We start from the raw sequence: 16823 nt of genomic DNA on the forward strand, positions 1-16823 counted from the left end.
TTAGTAGCTGTTGTTCGAATGATATTCATTGTCTTCAAAAATTACGACACAATAAGAACAAATCACAACAAGGCTGCATTTGTGGAACAGAAAACAATGATGAAGCCAGCTTCAAAATTATCTTATCAATTGTTGACTTATTAGAGAGGATTTCTTATATCTCTTTGTATTACACCATAAACGGTGATAAAAGAATCAGGCATAACATTCAATTCAATTCAAAACCTTTATTTATACAGGTAAAATCCCATTGATATCAATGATCTCTTTTTCACGGGAGACCTGCAGCAGTAGGTTCCACAAGAAGACATAAACATAAACAACAGAACAACAAAAGGACATCATACAGAAAAATGTACAGGGATTACAATTTACATATCTAACCACATGTACAGGTACCAACAGCATCTGATTTTGTAGCATCCAACCGAGCTTTAAAAACATGTAGTGGTACTAGCTTGGTAATTTTCCATTCTTTTTGCAGACTGTTCCATGTTAGTGGAGCTGCACATCTAAAAGCTTTCTTCCCTAAGACAGTCCTAGCACTTGGCACATTTAGTAAAACCACAGCATGCGATCTCAGGCAATAAGTACTTTCAATTCGCTGAGAGATCAGGGAGCAGATATAAGATGGTAGTTTATCCAACATGGCTTTGTAAATGAAAAAGTACCAGTGACTGAGCCTCCGTACAGTAAGTGATGGCAAAACCGCCTTGGTATACAGGGTACAGTGATGCGTAAGTGCTTTACAATTTGTAAAACATCTCAGTGCACTGTGATACGCAGCATCTAACTTGCTCAGGTAATTGGCAGGTGCATTCATATAGACCAGATCACCATAGTCCAGCACAGGTCAAAAGGTCACAGTGACTAGCCTTTTCCTGGCCTCAAGCGAGAAACAGGACTTGTTTCTGTAAAAGAAACCTAGCCTAACCCTCAGCTTTTTAAGCAGGTTATTTACATGAAATTTAAAAGTGAGACAATCATCAAGCCAGATACCAAGGTATTTGTAACAGGTAACCACTTCAAGTTGTATTTCTTGCGTAGTTACAATATCCAAAGCAGTCTCCGGTGTATTTTTAGCTTTAGCTTTAGAAAAGAGCATTACCTAGGTTTTATCCACATTTAAAAGAAGCTTAAGCTCAGAGAGCTGAGCCTGAATAATGTTAAAAACAGCCTGTACTTTAACAACAGCCTCGTTAATCGAGGGACCTGCACAGTACATAACGGTATCGTCCGCATACAAATGTAAGGTTGCTCCTTCGACATTTTCACCTAAACTATTAATATATATGGAGAATAATAGCGGACCTAAAACTGAACCTTGTGGTACACCATTAGTGATGTTTAACCACTCAGAAGACAGCCCATCAAACTGAACACATTGGGACCTTTCAGAGAGGTAGTTCACAAACCACCCACTGCATGGCTGGATATGCCAATACTGACCAGCCTCTGCTTCAAAATGCGATGATCAACGGTATCAAAAGCTTTGGATAGGTCAACAAATAGAGCTGCACAACTCTGCTTATTATCTAAAATACTCGTAATATCATTTACCGCTTTCATTGTGGCAGTGATGGTGCTATGTTGCTTTCTGAAGCCTGACTGATGTTTAGACAGGATGTCATTTGTACATAAAACTCCTTTACTTGTTCACTCACTAGGCGTTCAAGAACCTTAGCCAGAACTGACAATTTAGAGATGGGTCTATAATTGTTTAATAAGGTGGCCTCCCCTCCTTTTAGTAGTGGCAGGACATACTGTAAGCTGACTTCCATACTTTTGGGATTTTGTTCGTGCTGAGAGAGAGGTTAAAAAGAGTAGTAAGAGGTGGAGCAATACAATCTGCAGCTATCTTTAAAAAGAAAGGTTCTACGTTGTCCGGACCAGACGGCTTTTTAGGATCTAGCTTGGTTAAGACTTCACGAATAGCATCAACAGTAAAAGGAGTAAAACTGAAAGGGTTTTCCAGACCACATTGTTCTGAGTCACCGACTGTGGTGTTCACAGAAGCAGAATTAGAAACAGAATGAAACAGAGAGCCACAGGACACAAAATGCTCATTATAACAATTTAGTATGGTGGCCCTATCCGATATAGTGCCAGATGCTGTGGTAAGGCACGGAGGAGGTGGCTCATTACGGATATCACCGGTGGATTTTATGGCTTTCCAGAATTGTCTAGGGTTGTTCAGGTTCTTTGTGGTAACTGACAGATAATACTTAGATTTAGCACTTTTGATATGTGAAGTGAAGCTATTTTTTAGCTGCCTAAAACGCAGCCATTCTACCTCTGAGCCTGATTTCCTAGCCTTTGCCCAGGCCTTGTTTCTCTCATGCAGGAGACTAGACAGTTCAGCAGAAAACCAAGGATTGTCTCGTCCCTTCACTCTAAATGTACGCAGGGGTGCATGTCTATCTATAATTTCCATAAAACCAAGATAAAAATAAGACCATGCAGTCTCAACATCAGCACACAAATCGATTTTTCCCCATTCAAACCCAAACAGATCATGAACAAAACCCTGCTCCACAAAATGTTTTATGTCTCTCTTGATGATAATACGAGGTTTAACCTTTTGGACTTTTGTGTCCCTAATTGTGGCTACAACACAGTGGTCACTCAGATCATTCACAAATACTCCCACAGCTGAGTATTTATAGGGAATATTAGTTAGAATGAGATCAATTAGGGAGGATTTATTTTACTTAATATTAGGGCGAGTAGGACTGTCAACAAGCTGAGTAACATTTAAAGAAATACAACATGTTTTATAAATCATGCTAAGTATGATATATGAACACATAAATTAGTAGAAACCTAGAGAATATATATGGTCATGAATCTGGAAAGTTTGTCATGTATAAGTTCTGCTGAAGATTCGGAATTCTGGTATGAAACTTACTTTATGATATATATATTCCGAAATGCCATGCATTTTGCAAGAGACTTCACCATGAAACTCTCCTTAATTGACACGTTTATTTTTGTATAAGAAATGTGCTGAGATGTCATGTTTAAATATGCAAATGAGGCATGATTTAATGGTAATTTTAGGGGAAATCAGGGGAAATGTACAGAAACAAATAGACAAAGTTAATACGTGTTTTTTCTCTTAATCTCTGAAATAAGAAAAGTTGTTGAATAGTGTTCTAGGATGGTGGGAGCAATTATTTTGTGGGCCCAGAGAAAAAAAGACCAAAAGTAGATAAATATATGCGGAAAAGAAAAGTCCTTCAAATCCACCAGTATTCTTGTCTTTTTCAGCCTTCATTTTTTATTTACTAATGTGCCCTTGTTTTTTCTCTCTTGCAGGCGCCAAAGGAGACCCTCGCCAAGTCTGTCCTGGCCGAGCTGCCTCAGCAGGTCACCCAGTACTTTAAACAGCGGAATGTTCCGCCTGCCAACTCAGCACCAAAGTGAGGCGGCCCAAAAGACGAGAGCCCACACGCTGTACAATAGCTCAATAAAACCTCTCTTCTCGTTAATGGCAAACAATACAGAAAGAAAGTGTGTACATCAGCTGTTAACAAAATGAGTTGTGTACCAAAATAATCAAACATTGAAGACATCTCTGGCATTATGAAATTGTTATTGGTTTAAGAATGTTTGGTCCTGTGTGAATCCATCAGAAGTGATTTTCCTTGTTTCCTTACCCTTTCCCACACATGATGATATGTGTTAGGGACCTTGCATGTCTACAGTGATGGCAGGAGTCTCCAAATGATATGGATATGTTTAAATATGCAGGTGAAGTTGGCCTATTTTGGGGGGAAATAGAATGAATCTTGATTTGTCAGGATGTAGGTTATTTGGGTTTTTTGCATGTGTGTGTCTTGTGATTGATGCCACGTGATACCTACAACTCCTTGGTGTAGAGTCCCTTCTAAGCTGAAATACATCAGTGTTTGAGTCCCCTCACGCTCTGTAGGAGCCCCTTTACGGCAGCGAGTCAAAGGCATGTGCTTTTGTGATCACATGTGGCCGACTCACAGACTGAGCCTGAACAGAGCACTATTTCTTCAGTAGGAGGTTTTTATTATAACGTTTTGATCAGCAGTCATTTGAAAGGGGGGTTTTAATGCTCAACTATGCTAATTTGATTAAAGAAATAGAGGAGGAAGTGGCAGCTGTAGCACTAACGCAGGATAGATGCGGGACACTGTTAAATATAGGGCCATCTTGCTAGCTTTTGCAAAATACATGTATTTTTGATGACTTCAGTTCATCCTGCATGATGCCAATATCTACTTACTGTTTACAAACTGATGCTGATGATTACAAATGCATGCATTTTTATTTAAAATTATGTATTTATCAGATTTTGTAAATATTTAAATGAGATTCTGTTGAGAGAGATTGACATGGCACTGAGAAGGCTGTCATAGTTTGTGATTGGAAGCAGAAGAGATGTTTCTGATATGCATATTTATCGAATGTATATTTATATGATGCCGTCCATGTTCTGATAAGCAAATGTTTCGGAACTGTTTTTATGTACTTTTTATGCAGTGCTGAGTTGTGTTCTTAAACTACTACTACTCCTGTGTGTATTTATGTGCATCTTTGAACTAAATGTGTTGCTATTTATTTTATAAAGTGTCTATGTCCACGCTCAGGTTAATAAACTGAAGAAAATGGCAACAGTCCTCTGTGTCTCTGTGTAGATGAAAGAGTAAAGTGTTTTAAAATGTAAAGATGTAAAATGCTTAAAAAGCCTCGTCAACTTAGATGTTTTTGTTCTGTCACAATCAGATATTTTTGTGAATGGCTGAATTCTGTGACATGATTCAAGTTGCGGCCACAAGGCATCAGGGGAAAGCATTATCTCCTTTCCTCTGTTAAAGGTCACCTATCATGCTATTTTTAGGCAATAGCATTGGTCTCAGATATATAAAAATATATAAAAAACATGTCTATGAAGTGTTTTGCTCAAAATACCAAACAGGTCACCCATTCTAGCCATGCCTCATATCCCTCTATTTCACTTCCTGTTTAAAAAGTGCTGATTTGGGGTAAAAAAGATTGATGCGGGAGATTCTACCGGCAGATTCTGCAGTGATGAAACGCCATATCATGGATTACAAGGATTATTTCTGAAACAGTATGGAGCTTTCTCTCTTGCCGGTTATACCACAAGGTGAGTTCCTTTTTATTTCCTGCTTCTTCACACACATGCTCTGTGCAGTACAGGTTAGCTCTGAGTGTTAGCGATGCTAATGTAAACATGCACCGACCATATTATGTACAAAACAGTCGGGCATTGTTTCTGATAGTGTTATGACCTGGCTCAAAAGGCCACAACAAAGAGGAGACACACCATATCAACGGTTAACAAAATATGTTTATTTAAACAAACAATTCAAATCAACCAAATTAATTAAGTGCAAAGTAAGTAAAGCATGAGGTGTGGACGTCAGTGGTATCAGTAGTGTAAATGCAGGGTGAGGGTTGCATGGACATGTATGTGCAACACGTTCTCACTCCCAACCCATCACATGTTGACGGTCGGTCAGGGCCCCTCCCCGTCACTGTATTACGCACAGGGTACCCCTAGAGAGTCCGTTTTCAACGGGCAGGGCGTCCCATAGACCTCCCATAGCGTTGATAATAGACGCCATGAGAACGCTCCCCGGCAAATGCTCTACCCCAACGGTCGGTTATTATTGTCAATATTAATATAATAATTATTTATTTTGTAATAGTCACACTCGACTTCGCTGATTTTCTTGTTGCCCCAGCTGGTTGACACCTCTTCTAGCAGAAACAAAGGCTACATTAATGTATTAAATCGATGTTAATCCATGTGTGTGTTTGTGGAATTAATGGACGTGCCGTTGTGCTTCAACTACAACCCTAATTATATTTAAAAACATTTTATAAGGCCTCACGAAATACTTTAATGTAAATTCAAATGTAAATGTGAAGGGATGTGTGTAATGTAGTGATTGACATTATTCACCCACGGATCTATCGGTTGGGTTATTGTTCCACACGGACATTTTAGTTAACCGGACTTCTTTAAAAATATTACTTTATTCCGAGTTTGCTTGCTTTTCTCTTTGGAGGTCATCACATAACTGCATTGTAATACACGGTTTGTCTGCATTAAATATTACATATCTGCCGTAGTTCGCTATTTATAGAGCCCTGATGAGAAGACTTCTAGACAAACTGGAAGAACTGCCGCCGAAACTGAATATGTGATCATAAATATATCAATTAAACAAATTCTTCAATTTCACAATATAAGTCTCCTTGCAGTACAATACTAATTCGGCAGACTTTTATATTTGATCCAATCGGTATATTGGTATATTTACACCATAAGGGTGCACAGCTGATAGAAAGGGACACCTGGTGGTTAAAGCACGTTATTGAAATGTATTATTTTTGAGAAACCGGCTCGAGATACACTTTTTGTTATATTCCATGGAATGCTCTTAACATCCCGATAGCAATGAATATCTTAAGTGCTTTGACAAAAAATCCATTAAAAAAAATTCATCTGTGGAACCCGTAATACTGTAAAAAGTACCGCCCTGTCTGTCAGCCTTCCATCTTGTGCACGCACAAATGTATCTCGTGCCCTCATTGGGCGTGGCAGTACTTCAATGACTCGCCAGCAACAGGCGGCCACTTTCACCATGGCAGAGTTAGGTTCAACATCGTCTACTGGTGGTAAAAGAAATAATGTAACGGAGCAAATTAGGAACAAAAACAAAGTGGAAAATAGGAGAATTCAAACCAGAGTCAATATCGGAGTTGCTTTTCAACGATGGCGACTACTGATGGAACACATGGGGGTTATTCCCTATCTTTATTCAAGAGCATGGTATTTAAATTTGAAAGCATACTTTATGTATTTATTTCCCTCAAACCCTGTCCTCGCACTCAAATAGTGCCTGCTTGCACTTAGATTTGCTCTGCTTCTGCTCAAACTGTACGCTTGCACTCAGATATATTGCTGCTTACAGATTTGTTCTGCTCTCAGATTTATTCTGTGCGCGCTCGAAACTTTTATGCAACAATCCTGTCAAAATCCCTCAACCAATAGGAGGCCAGGTGTCCTTGCGGGTGCGTTCGCTTTACTTACTACAGCGTCCCGTAAGGGCGGTTACTCTTTGGTTTGTCTTGTTTGAATGATGCGAGTAAACACAGCTGGCAGCTGAGGTGAAACTCGAGCGACTAGAGCGATGCGATAGGAGCGTTTAGAGCGAAGCGAATATTCGCATCGCGTCAGGTCTGAACGCAGCATAGCGAGCTCCGCGCTGCACTGGAAACGCGCCATTACCTCACCAGAAGTCCTAATTTAAGGGGTAATTTCTCCCAAAAACATTTTTTTTACTCACTCTATCAATAGCCCCACCAAAAATATTTTCCACCAGCCGCCACTGGCAAGAGGGATGTCTCTCTTACGAGCGAGCGCATAGCCGCTCGCGGGGGTTTAATCTGCGCGCAAGGGTCATTTCATGCGCGTGTAAAAGCACATGTTCCGCTCGTGAGTAGCTTGTTTTGCGCGCTAGAATATTGACCCAAATCTGACTCCATAACAATCCTGTCAAAATCCCTCAACCAATAGGAGGCCAGGTGTCCTTGCGGGTGCGTTCGCTTTACTTATTACAGCGTCCCGTAAGGGCGGCTACTCTTTGGTTTGTCTTTGGTGCGATGACAGGGTTTGAGTGAAGGAAATCAATAAAGTATGCTCTCAAATTTAAATACCACGCTCTTGAATAAAGATAGGGAATAACCCCCATACACACCGAGTTGAAATCTGACGCCGTGGTCGCTCTTTTTCTCTTGGACAGGTAATTATCTGTTTTGTATGGTTTACAATTCCCCTGAACTATAAAGCCAACCTAAGTCATGTGCGCGTTCATGTGTGTTGGAGGAGGTGCTCTGTAAGGAAGTCTGAAGGAAGGGGCGGATTCTTTTCGGCTGTGTACTTTCAAATGTTAGTGCACTCGAGCCGGTTTCTGAAACTTACCTACCCCACCTTTAAGTGCTTTGACAAAAAATCCATACAAAAATGTCATCTGTGGAAGCCGTAGTACTGTAAAAAGCACGACCAATCAATGGCCCGGCTAAAATGATTGGATGGCCTACCTGCCTGTCAGCCTTCCATCTGTGCACAAACTTATCTCGTGCCCTCATTGGTCATGTGCGCGTTCGTGTGTGGGGAGGGGCTCTGTTAGGAAGTAGCAGATTTCTTCGGGCTGCGTATTTTCAAAATCTAGCGCACTCGAGCTGGTTTCTCCAAAATTACCTACCCCACCTTTAATGTGCACTGTCCCTATTAAAGGTGGGGTAGGTTATGGAAGCAAACAAGAGACAGAAGTATTTGAATTGTATTAGACACCGAATTTATAGCATTGAAAATAATTACTTTGAAAATCATGTATCTGAATGTTTTTGCTCCGAATTTACCTATGTGAAATAAAAATGTAAAAATTCAAGTGAAAAAAATTAGAATGTTCAAATTCAGATCCCAAAAATTAAAGTGAAAAAAATTCGACGTCAAAAAATTTGGTGTATAAAATTCGATGTCCAAAATTGCAATATGGTCTAGCTGTGGCCGCGGCCAGTACACGGCCGGCCCGGGAAGGAAGAGACACGCAGAGTGGGGGGAGTCCCCCACCCCAACGCAGCACACCCTCCCGGCCATCAGAGTCGAACCCGCAGTTCGGAGGAACCGACCGCCAGAGCACTGGCACTAGGCCGGGCCGGCGCGGAGGCCCTCCGACAGTGGGTCACGTTTGCCAATCGATCAGTGACGGCCCGTCCACACTACAGCGTCGACAGCGTCGACAACTCCAATCTGCCCATTCACTTTGAATGGGGTGACGTCACGTTGCCTCGCTTTTTCGCCGAACTGAATTGTGGGTAGCAGAGCGGTCCGTCTCCGCCGTCTCCGCCGTCAGAAGTTGAACATCAACTTCTGACGCCAGAGTAGCCAGCGCCAGCCAATCAAATCCTGTTTCGGAAAATCTGACAGCTCAAGCCATAGCCAATCAAACCGTGTCTAAGCTGGGAGAGATATCCCGCCGTTCATTTCTATATTTCAAAAAAAGTTGGAGGAGAAACTAATTATCGCTGTAGCAAATCACCCGGTTTTGTATGACCAGACCCTCTTCACCTACCGGCAGTGTTGGGAAAGTTCACTTTCTACATGAACTAGTTCAGTTCACAGTTCACATATTTTAAAATGAACTAGTTCAGTTCATAGTTCATAATTCAAAATGTTGAACTAAAGTTCATGGTTTCAAAAATGAACTAATTTATAGTTCATAGTTCTTTTTTCAATAAGTTGCTGCGAGCTATTATTTGTCTCCTGTACGATGTTAATGGGCCATTTCAATGTTTACAATATCCTCAGAGGGCCGTACAAGTTATTGACCTCTGCTTAAAAAAACTAAAATCACAGCTCATTCATTTCATTCTGTGCAAAGAAAAAGCAACCTCTGAATACAGATATCTCACCATGACTCGCGTATGCATGCACGTGCAGGGTGTGGCGTGACCACCTAAACAGAAAGATAATTTATGGACACAAGATGTGTGCAAATGTATTTAGTTTCCTATCCATGTGAACATGGTTTAAGTGGGGGGGACCTAACCTCCTCTAGAGGGGTCCGGGGGGCATGCTCCCCTGGCAAGATGTGTTGCACTTTGAGAGCAACATTAGGAGATCTATGGACACATCTCTCAACACCCAAACATAACTGTAAGCAGATTTTCTTTTAATTTATGGATATTTGACAAATCACTACCCTTTCAAACTGTATTCTTCTTTATTAATAACTGTCTTATAGTATTTTATACCTGTTTACTTTATTCTCTTATTTTTTTTATAACTATAATGATCATATAAAGATGTGCCTTTACCTCACTGGTTGTAGACAAAGCTTCTTATATTCGTTAGCATAGCTAGCTAACCAGATGCTAATGACAACAACACAGTTATTGACTGTATGACAGATGAGCAGATCGCCACTGGGCTTACAACTAAAGACACAGACACGCAGAAACTGTGGCATGTGTACGGACTTATCGGTACTGCAATTTCTGAAGTGCTGGAGTGGCGTTCTGGTGCTCTCCGTCAGAACTGCACCCCTGTCAGTCGAGACATATACCACGTGATGACACGTTAGGCTCGTGTTGTGTTCAAGGACCCTGACCTTGGCCAGGAAAAACAGGTACTCGCTTGTTTAATTTTTTTGCGGTCTAGATTTCTTTAATTTTTTTATTTTTTGCGTGTGTTTATAAATTACCTCGAGGGCCGTACCAAATTGTCTCGCGGGCCGTATACGGCCGGAGGCCGGAGGTTCCCCACCCCTGCCGTAGAGTCTCACTCTGAGCGAGTGCTGCTGCAGCTGCTCTCGGCTTCGTCCATACTAATTCATTCATTCATTCAATGCTCGCCGGTTCCGCGGTTCCACATTGTTTGTTGTGAGGAGTCTGATATATTTAGTATATTTATATTTTAGTGCGACAGCCAGGGGTGACAGGCGCGTACGCGTCACAGGCAGCTTGCTGTTGCCAGATTGGGTGGTTTTCCGCATTATTTTGAAGCCTGTTTACGGTGTGTTTTAACTGGGTTTTCGGCTGAAAGGCATATGAAATCTGGCACACTTTTGAACGCCGTTATAATACAGTGCTGAGAATGAACGCACGTTTGAACGCCGTTATACAGCGCTGAGAATGAACGCGTTCTCAATTACGTTCATCTAGCGGAAATACAGTACGTTCAGTTCACGTTCGCCCAAAATATGAACGCGTTCATGAACGATCGTTCATTGAACGCGTTCAGGTACATCACTGCCTACCGGGATACAAACCGGAGGAAACAGGCATGGTGGCAGAGACAGTGGGTGAAACTGGTAGGTTTTTGCCTGTTTGGGGAGTTTATATATATATTGCTTCCATAAAATCCCGGGGGTTTTTGCTTTGTATGTCGGGGGCGAGAGATTCATGTGATTGGTTGTTGGTCGCATTGCTTGAATAAAATCCCCAAGCTACAGACACGCCCAGCTCCAAGCTTTTTTTGAAGCTGTAGTGTGGACGCTCCGTGAGAGGAGAGGAGAAAAATGCAACAAAAATGGTCAAAATCCGTTAATATATGGATGAGGGAGGGGGCTGTTTGGGGGACACCCGAGACCGGGCAAAGTCCCCGGTAGAAACCGGGTGAAATAGCCAAAAAAATTCAAAATAATAAAACCGGGGAAAAGTGAAAAAAAGTGTCCGAAAATAGGCACTCGTGAGGCGGGCAGAGTCCCCTGTCAACTCCTGTTACATTCCTCCATCGTGTCATTTGAGCGAAACACTTTTACAAGAACCAGGCTGGGGGGGTCAAAAGGGCTTGACCAAAGCCGACCCAAAGTGCACGGTGGGCGTGATTTGAAAACTTCCATCAAACGAGTCCTTCAGTGGGCGGGGGAAAAAACGCGTCAGAATCGTCACTTCCTGTACTGACAGTGGAGGTGTCCTGAGAGTGGAGGTCTGCAGGCAGACTCCCATGGAAATATTTGACGTCGAATTTTTTTCACTTGAATTTTTGGGATCTGAATTTCAACATTTTTATTTCACATAGGTAAATTCGGAGCAAAAAACATTCAGATACATGATTTTCAAAGTAATTATTTTCAATGCTATAAATTCGGTGTCTGATCAAATTCAAATACTTCTGTCTCTTGTTTGCTTCCATAGTAGGTAAGTTTCAGAAACCGGCTCGAGTGCACTAAAATTTGAAAGTACACAGCCGAAAAGAATCCACCGCTTCCTTCAGACTTCCGAGCACCTCCTCCAACACACATGAACGCGCACATGACTTAGGTTGGCTATATAGTTCAGGGGAATTGTAAACCATACAAAACAGATAATTACCTGTCCAAGAGAAAAAGAGCGACCACGGCGTCAGATTTCAACTCTGTGTGTATGGGGGTTATTCCCTATCTTTATTCAAGAGCATGGTATTTAAATTTGAGAGCATACTTTATTGATTTCCTTCACTCAAACCCTGTCATCGCACCAAAGACAAACCAAAGAGTAGCCGCCCTTACGGGACGCTGTAATAAGTAAAGCGAACGCACCCGCAAGGACACCTGGCCTCCTATTGGTTGAGGGATTTTGACAGGATTGTTATGGAGTCAGATTTGGGTCAATATTCTAGCGCGCAAAACAAGCTACTCACGAGCGGAACATGTGCTTTTACACGCGCATGAAATGACCCTTGCGCGCAGATTAAACCCCCGCGAGCGGCTATGCGCTCGCTCGTAAGAGAGACATCCCTCTTGCCAGTGGCGGCTGGTGGAAAATATTTTTGGTGGGGCTATTGATAGAGTGAGTAAAAAAAATGTTTTTGGGAGAAATTACCCCTTAAATTAGGACTTCTGGTGATGTAATGGCGCGTTTCCAGTGCAGCGCGGAGCTCGCTATGCTGCGTTCAGACCTGACGCGATGCGAATATTCGCTTCGCTCTAAACGCTCCTATCGCATCGCTCTAGTCGCTCGAGTTTCACCTCAGCTGCCAGCTGTGTTTACTCGCATCATTCAAACAAGACGCGCTGGCTCGGGAGCTACAACTACAACAACATGAACATATTTTACCATGATTAAATTGTAATACACGTTTCTAAATGATGCCGACGTAACAACATACTGATACCGGTTAGTAAAAACCATGAATTAATGCTTTGACAAGTCGAAGGCGAAAAACCTTTTAGAATGCTTGTTTCCTGAATGGAGCTAACGCTATATATGCTCCGACCATCCACACTCACAACAACGGCCTACAGACATAAATAAACCAGCGACTGTATTCTCCATGACACAGGCAGTCTGTGGTTTGTACTTGTTTAACTTTTGTCTAGTTTCTGAACAGATCGTATCTGTCCCCGGCCGTTTGAAGAGCAAGCATGTGAAACAAAAGATAGCATTTACCTGTTTGCATCCAGCTAGCCATGTGAGAAGCCTTGTTGATACGTCTTGTCTTTTTCACGAGCTTGCTGTGATATATACAAATCGGGTTGGTCCGGTCCAAGGTCTTTAAGTATCAATTTATCTCCCAAACTTCTCCTTTCAAAAGGATTGGAGAGTAGCTCTTGGGCGGACCGAGGTTCCGGCGACTCCACCTGCACACCATTCTCATCCAAATACTGCGTCACCTTGGTCACTGAGTCTAAAAAACAACTCACGTCAACGCAGGTAAGCAACATGGGCGCCAACATGGGCGCCAACATGGGCGCCAACGTGAGCGCCCACGTGACCAAAATATTTGACGGCGCTGATTGGCTGAAATGATGTTTCGGCGGCACAGTTTACTATTGAGACTTTTGCAACGTGCTGGTTGCTGCTGTTTGGCTCGGGGGCTCTGTCCGGTAATGATAAACTAATGCCATGGGCAAGGCCAGGCAGGAAACAGGTGACTTATCAGTAACTTTAGACATCGTAACACAATTTTAAACGAGATTGTATTGTAGATTATACATTTTTGTGATACCAATTGTATGATATTTACCTTGTTCATTAAAAATTTAAATATAAAATATATATTTTTTTAAAATATATTTTTTTTAAATATATATTTTATATTTTTTGTATCTGGCAAGAGGTGGGGCGGCGCCCCTAGCGCCCCTATGGGCCGGCCGCCACTGCCTCTTGCTCCCTCGCGGGAGTGTCTCGCTCGCGGAGTCTGTCTTCGTGCGTGAAAAGTTTCTGGCACTTTGGGGCGGAGCCACTGGACTTTGATTGACAGCTGCAAGGAAGCCCGGAGTTGCCAGGTTTGATAAATGCCTGAACTACCAAGAGCCGAGGAGTGAGAGCTGCAAGATCAGTTGGACGAGATTGAATGGTAAAGTTGTCCATAAAAAACTATTATATTCGTAAAGTGTACAGCTAATATATATATTAATTAATTTTATATAAAACAATATATTTTTGAGTGGGCTGTATCTGTCGAAAACTGCTACTATACTGTCTGCTGTATGCACCTCCCTTACGAAATGAACTATAAATTAACTAGTATTACTATAGTATACTATAAGAGTTGTATAGTGTCCTATAGTAAGTTTGTAGTGTTCTGTAGTATTTTTCAGCAGCTATTGTATTACTATAGTTTTTTCTGTAGTGCCATTTTATTAGCTATAGTAGCCCTATAATATTTCAATAGTAATACTCTGTATCTAGATCTTTGTAGTATTCCTATATTATTTTTAAATAGTATAATATATAGTGTTTCTGTAGTTACACACTATAGAACACTCCTAATAGCATGATATTGTCATAGTGAATGCATATTATTACTATAGTGTTTGTAAAAGTATTACTATAGTGTTTTTGTTGGTGTTTCCGTATTAAGACTATATTATTTTAAATAGTACTACTATAGTATAATATATGGTGTTTCTGTAGTTGTTTTTTGAACACACTATAGAACACTCCTATAGTAATAGTATGATATTGTCATAATGAATGCATATTATTACTATAGTGTTTGTAAAAGTATTGCACTCCTAGAATTAATGTCGTTTTTTTATATCAAATGAATTGATATATATATATTAGCTGTACACCTTACGAATGTAATAGTTTTTTATGGACAACTTTACCATTCAATCTCGTCCAACTGATCTTGCAGCTGTCACTCCTCTTGGTAGTTCAGGCATTTATCAAACCTGTCAACTCCGGGGTTCCTGGCAGCTGTCAATCAAAGTCCAGTGGCTCCGCCCCAAAGTGTCAGAAACTTTTCACGCGCGCGTAGACAGACTCCGCGGCCCGTCTACACTACAGGCATCAACAAATCTTGAAGCTGGGCGTGTCTGAGGCTTGGCGATTTCTCGCGCCCAAGGCGACCAACAACCAATCAGGAATCTCCCGCCCGCCCCCGGCATACAAAGCAATAGCAATGTTAAAACGAAGTAAGCTGGATATAAAATCCCCAAACATGGCGAAAACCTACCAGTTTCATCCACTGTCTCTGCCACCTCCCTCCATGCCTGGCTCCTCCGGTTTGTATCCCGGTAGATGAACACAACAGAGACTGATCATACAGCACCGGGTGATTCACTACCGCTCAATTTTTTTTGAATATGAGGAAATGACCTGCGTAGTCTCTCCCAGCATACACGCGGTTTGATTGGCTAGCGCTTGTACTGTCAGATTTGCATACGCGGGATTTGATTGGCTGATGCCAAGCATCGATAGATGCTCGTGATGCTTGCAAAGCCATGCCATGCTCCCCACAATGCAGTTCGGCGAAGTTTAAAAATCTTCTACGTCACCCCATTCAAATGAATGGGCGAAGCGTTGAAAGCATTTTTCGATGCCTGTAGTGTAGACGGGCCGTGAACTCCCGCGAGGGAGCAAGAGGGCTGTCTCTAGCCGCTCGCGGGGGTTTAATCTGCGCGCGAGAGTCATTTTATGCGCGTGTAAAAGCACATTTTCCGCTCGTGAGTAGCTTGTTTTACGCGCTAGAATATTGACCCAAATCTGACTCCATAATTGTTGCACAAAAGTTTCGAGCGTGCACAGAATAAATCTGAGAGCAGAAAAAATCTGTAAGCAGTTTTTGTTACTTTTTGCTGCAGTGTCTTAAATGTAATTTAGGTTAACTTCCTGTTTGAAGTTGTTGCTATGGAAACAACATCACGGAGAAAAAAGTAATATCTTCTACATATAATAACGGACAAAGTAGCCTAAAGAATGAAGTGTAGGCTATGTTTAAATGTTCGGAATTTGACCGTGTATGATGGTCCTCTTGAGTTGCCGTACAGCCAATGGCCTACAGCCATTGCTCCGTTTTCATGTTTTGTTTACATGTTTTTCACAAACATTTTCACACGCTAGGAGTATAGGAATACTTCAATTCGGTTCGTCATGATCTGTAGATGTGATTTGCCCCCGAGCACCCCTGGGTAAATTACCGTACAGCCAATCACAATGCGTACAATGCGTGACGTCATTGGTAAGTGACGGCCCCCGAACACATATGGTACCGACAACACCGGATCTCCGGATGAACCCACAAAGGCATCACAGATAGCAACGATTCTGATAGGGCCATGGGTGTAAAGCCAGCCTACATTTCCGATATTACGTCATATCGGACGCAAATCTGAATCAGCTCCGTTGTAGCTCCGTTTTTAGAGATGTGGTGGGTACGGAGGAAAAGAGAGAGGGTTTTATTTTCTGAAGCTGCGTGAGTACCCCGACACACCTGGGACACATTAGGTGTAAAAGACATCAAAAAGTGCATTTTGCATGATAGGTCCCCTTTAAAGGATGGTCCAGTGTATGCTAAGCTAAGGGAGATAATAAAGGAAAACTAAAGCTTCTTTCCTATGATCTAGAAAATTCAAACAGCTCATATCATGGCCACTGCTAAGGAAATTATGAAAAAAAGTCATACAGTAGGATGATTGCATAAAGAATGTCAACAAATATCAGGAGAACAGTCATAGAATAGCATGATGAAAAATAAAACAAAAGTAATGTGTAGAAAATTATGAAAAAATATAATGTTGAAAATATGAAAGATATAATAGTGTTGAAAGTAGTCATAATATAGTATGTTGAAAATACCATCCAAAAGGTAATAGTATAGTAATGCCAACATAGGAAAACCAATCATAGTAGCCTATATGTTGAAAATACATTTAAAAATCTAATGGTTGGCATCATACATTATGCCAAAAAATATCATAACATATTATCATAGTATAGTGTCAAAAGATATTATGAAAAATATCTTAGTAAGATATGTCCCAACATTATGTCGTAAAAGGTCAAAGTATAGTATGTTGAAAATATCATAAAAAAGGCAT

General features: G+C 41.4%; 1 protein-coding gene across 1 annotated transcript in view; it reads left to right on the plus strand.

Annotated features, from left to right (window-relative positions):
- The window catches only part of cpne2 (copine II), a 74855-nt gene extending 70216 nt beyond the window's left edge, over positions 1–4639 (plus strand). The window contains 1 exon segment of the mRNA XM_034086003.1: positions 3319–4639. Coding sequence (XP_033941894.1) covers positions 3319–3426 — 108 coding nt within the window. The 3' untranslated portion in view covers positions 3427–4639.
- The last annotated feature ends 12184 nt before the right edge of the window (positions 4640–16823 follow it).

The sequence above is a fragment of the Pseudochaenichthys georgianus genome, chromosome 6 (genome assembly GCF_902827115.2).
Source record: "Pseudochaenichthys georgianus chromosome 6, fPseGeo1.2, whole genome shotgun sequence".
NCBI lineage: Eukaryota > Metazoa > Chordata > Actinopteri > Perciformes > Channichthyidae > Pseudochaenichthys > Pseudochaenichthys georgianus.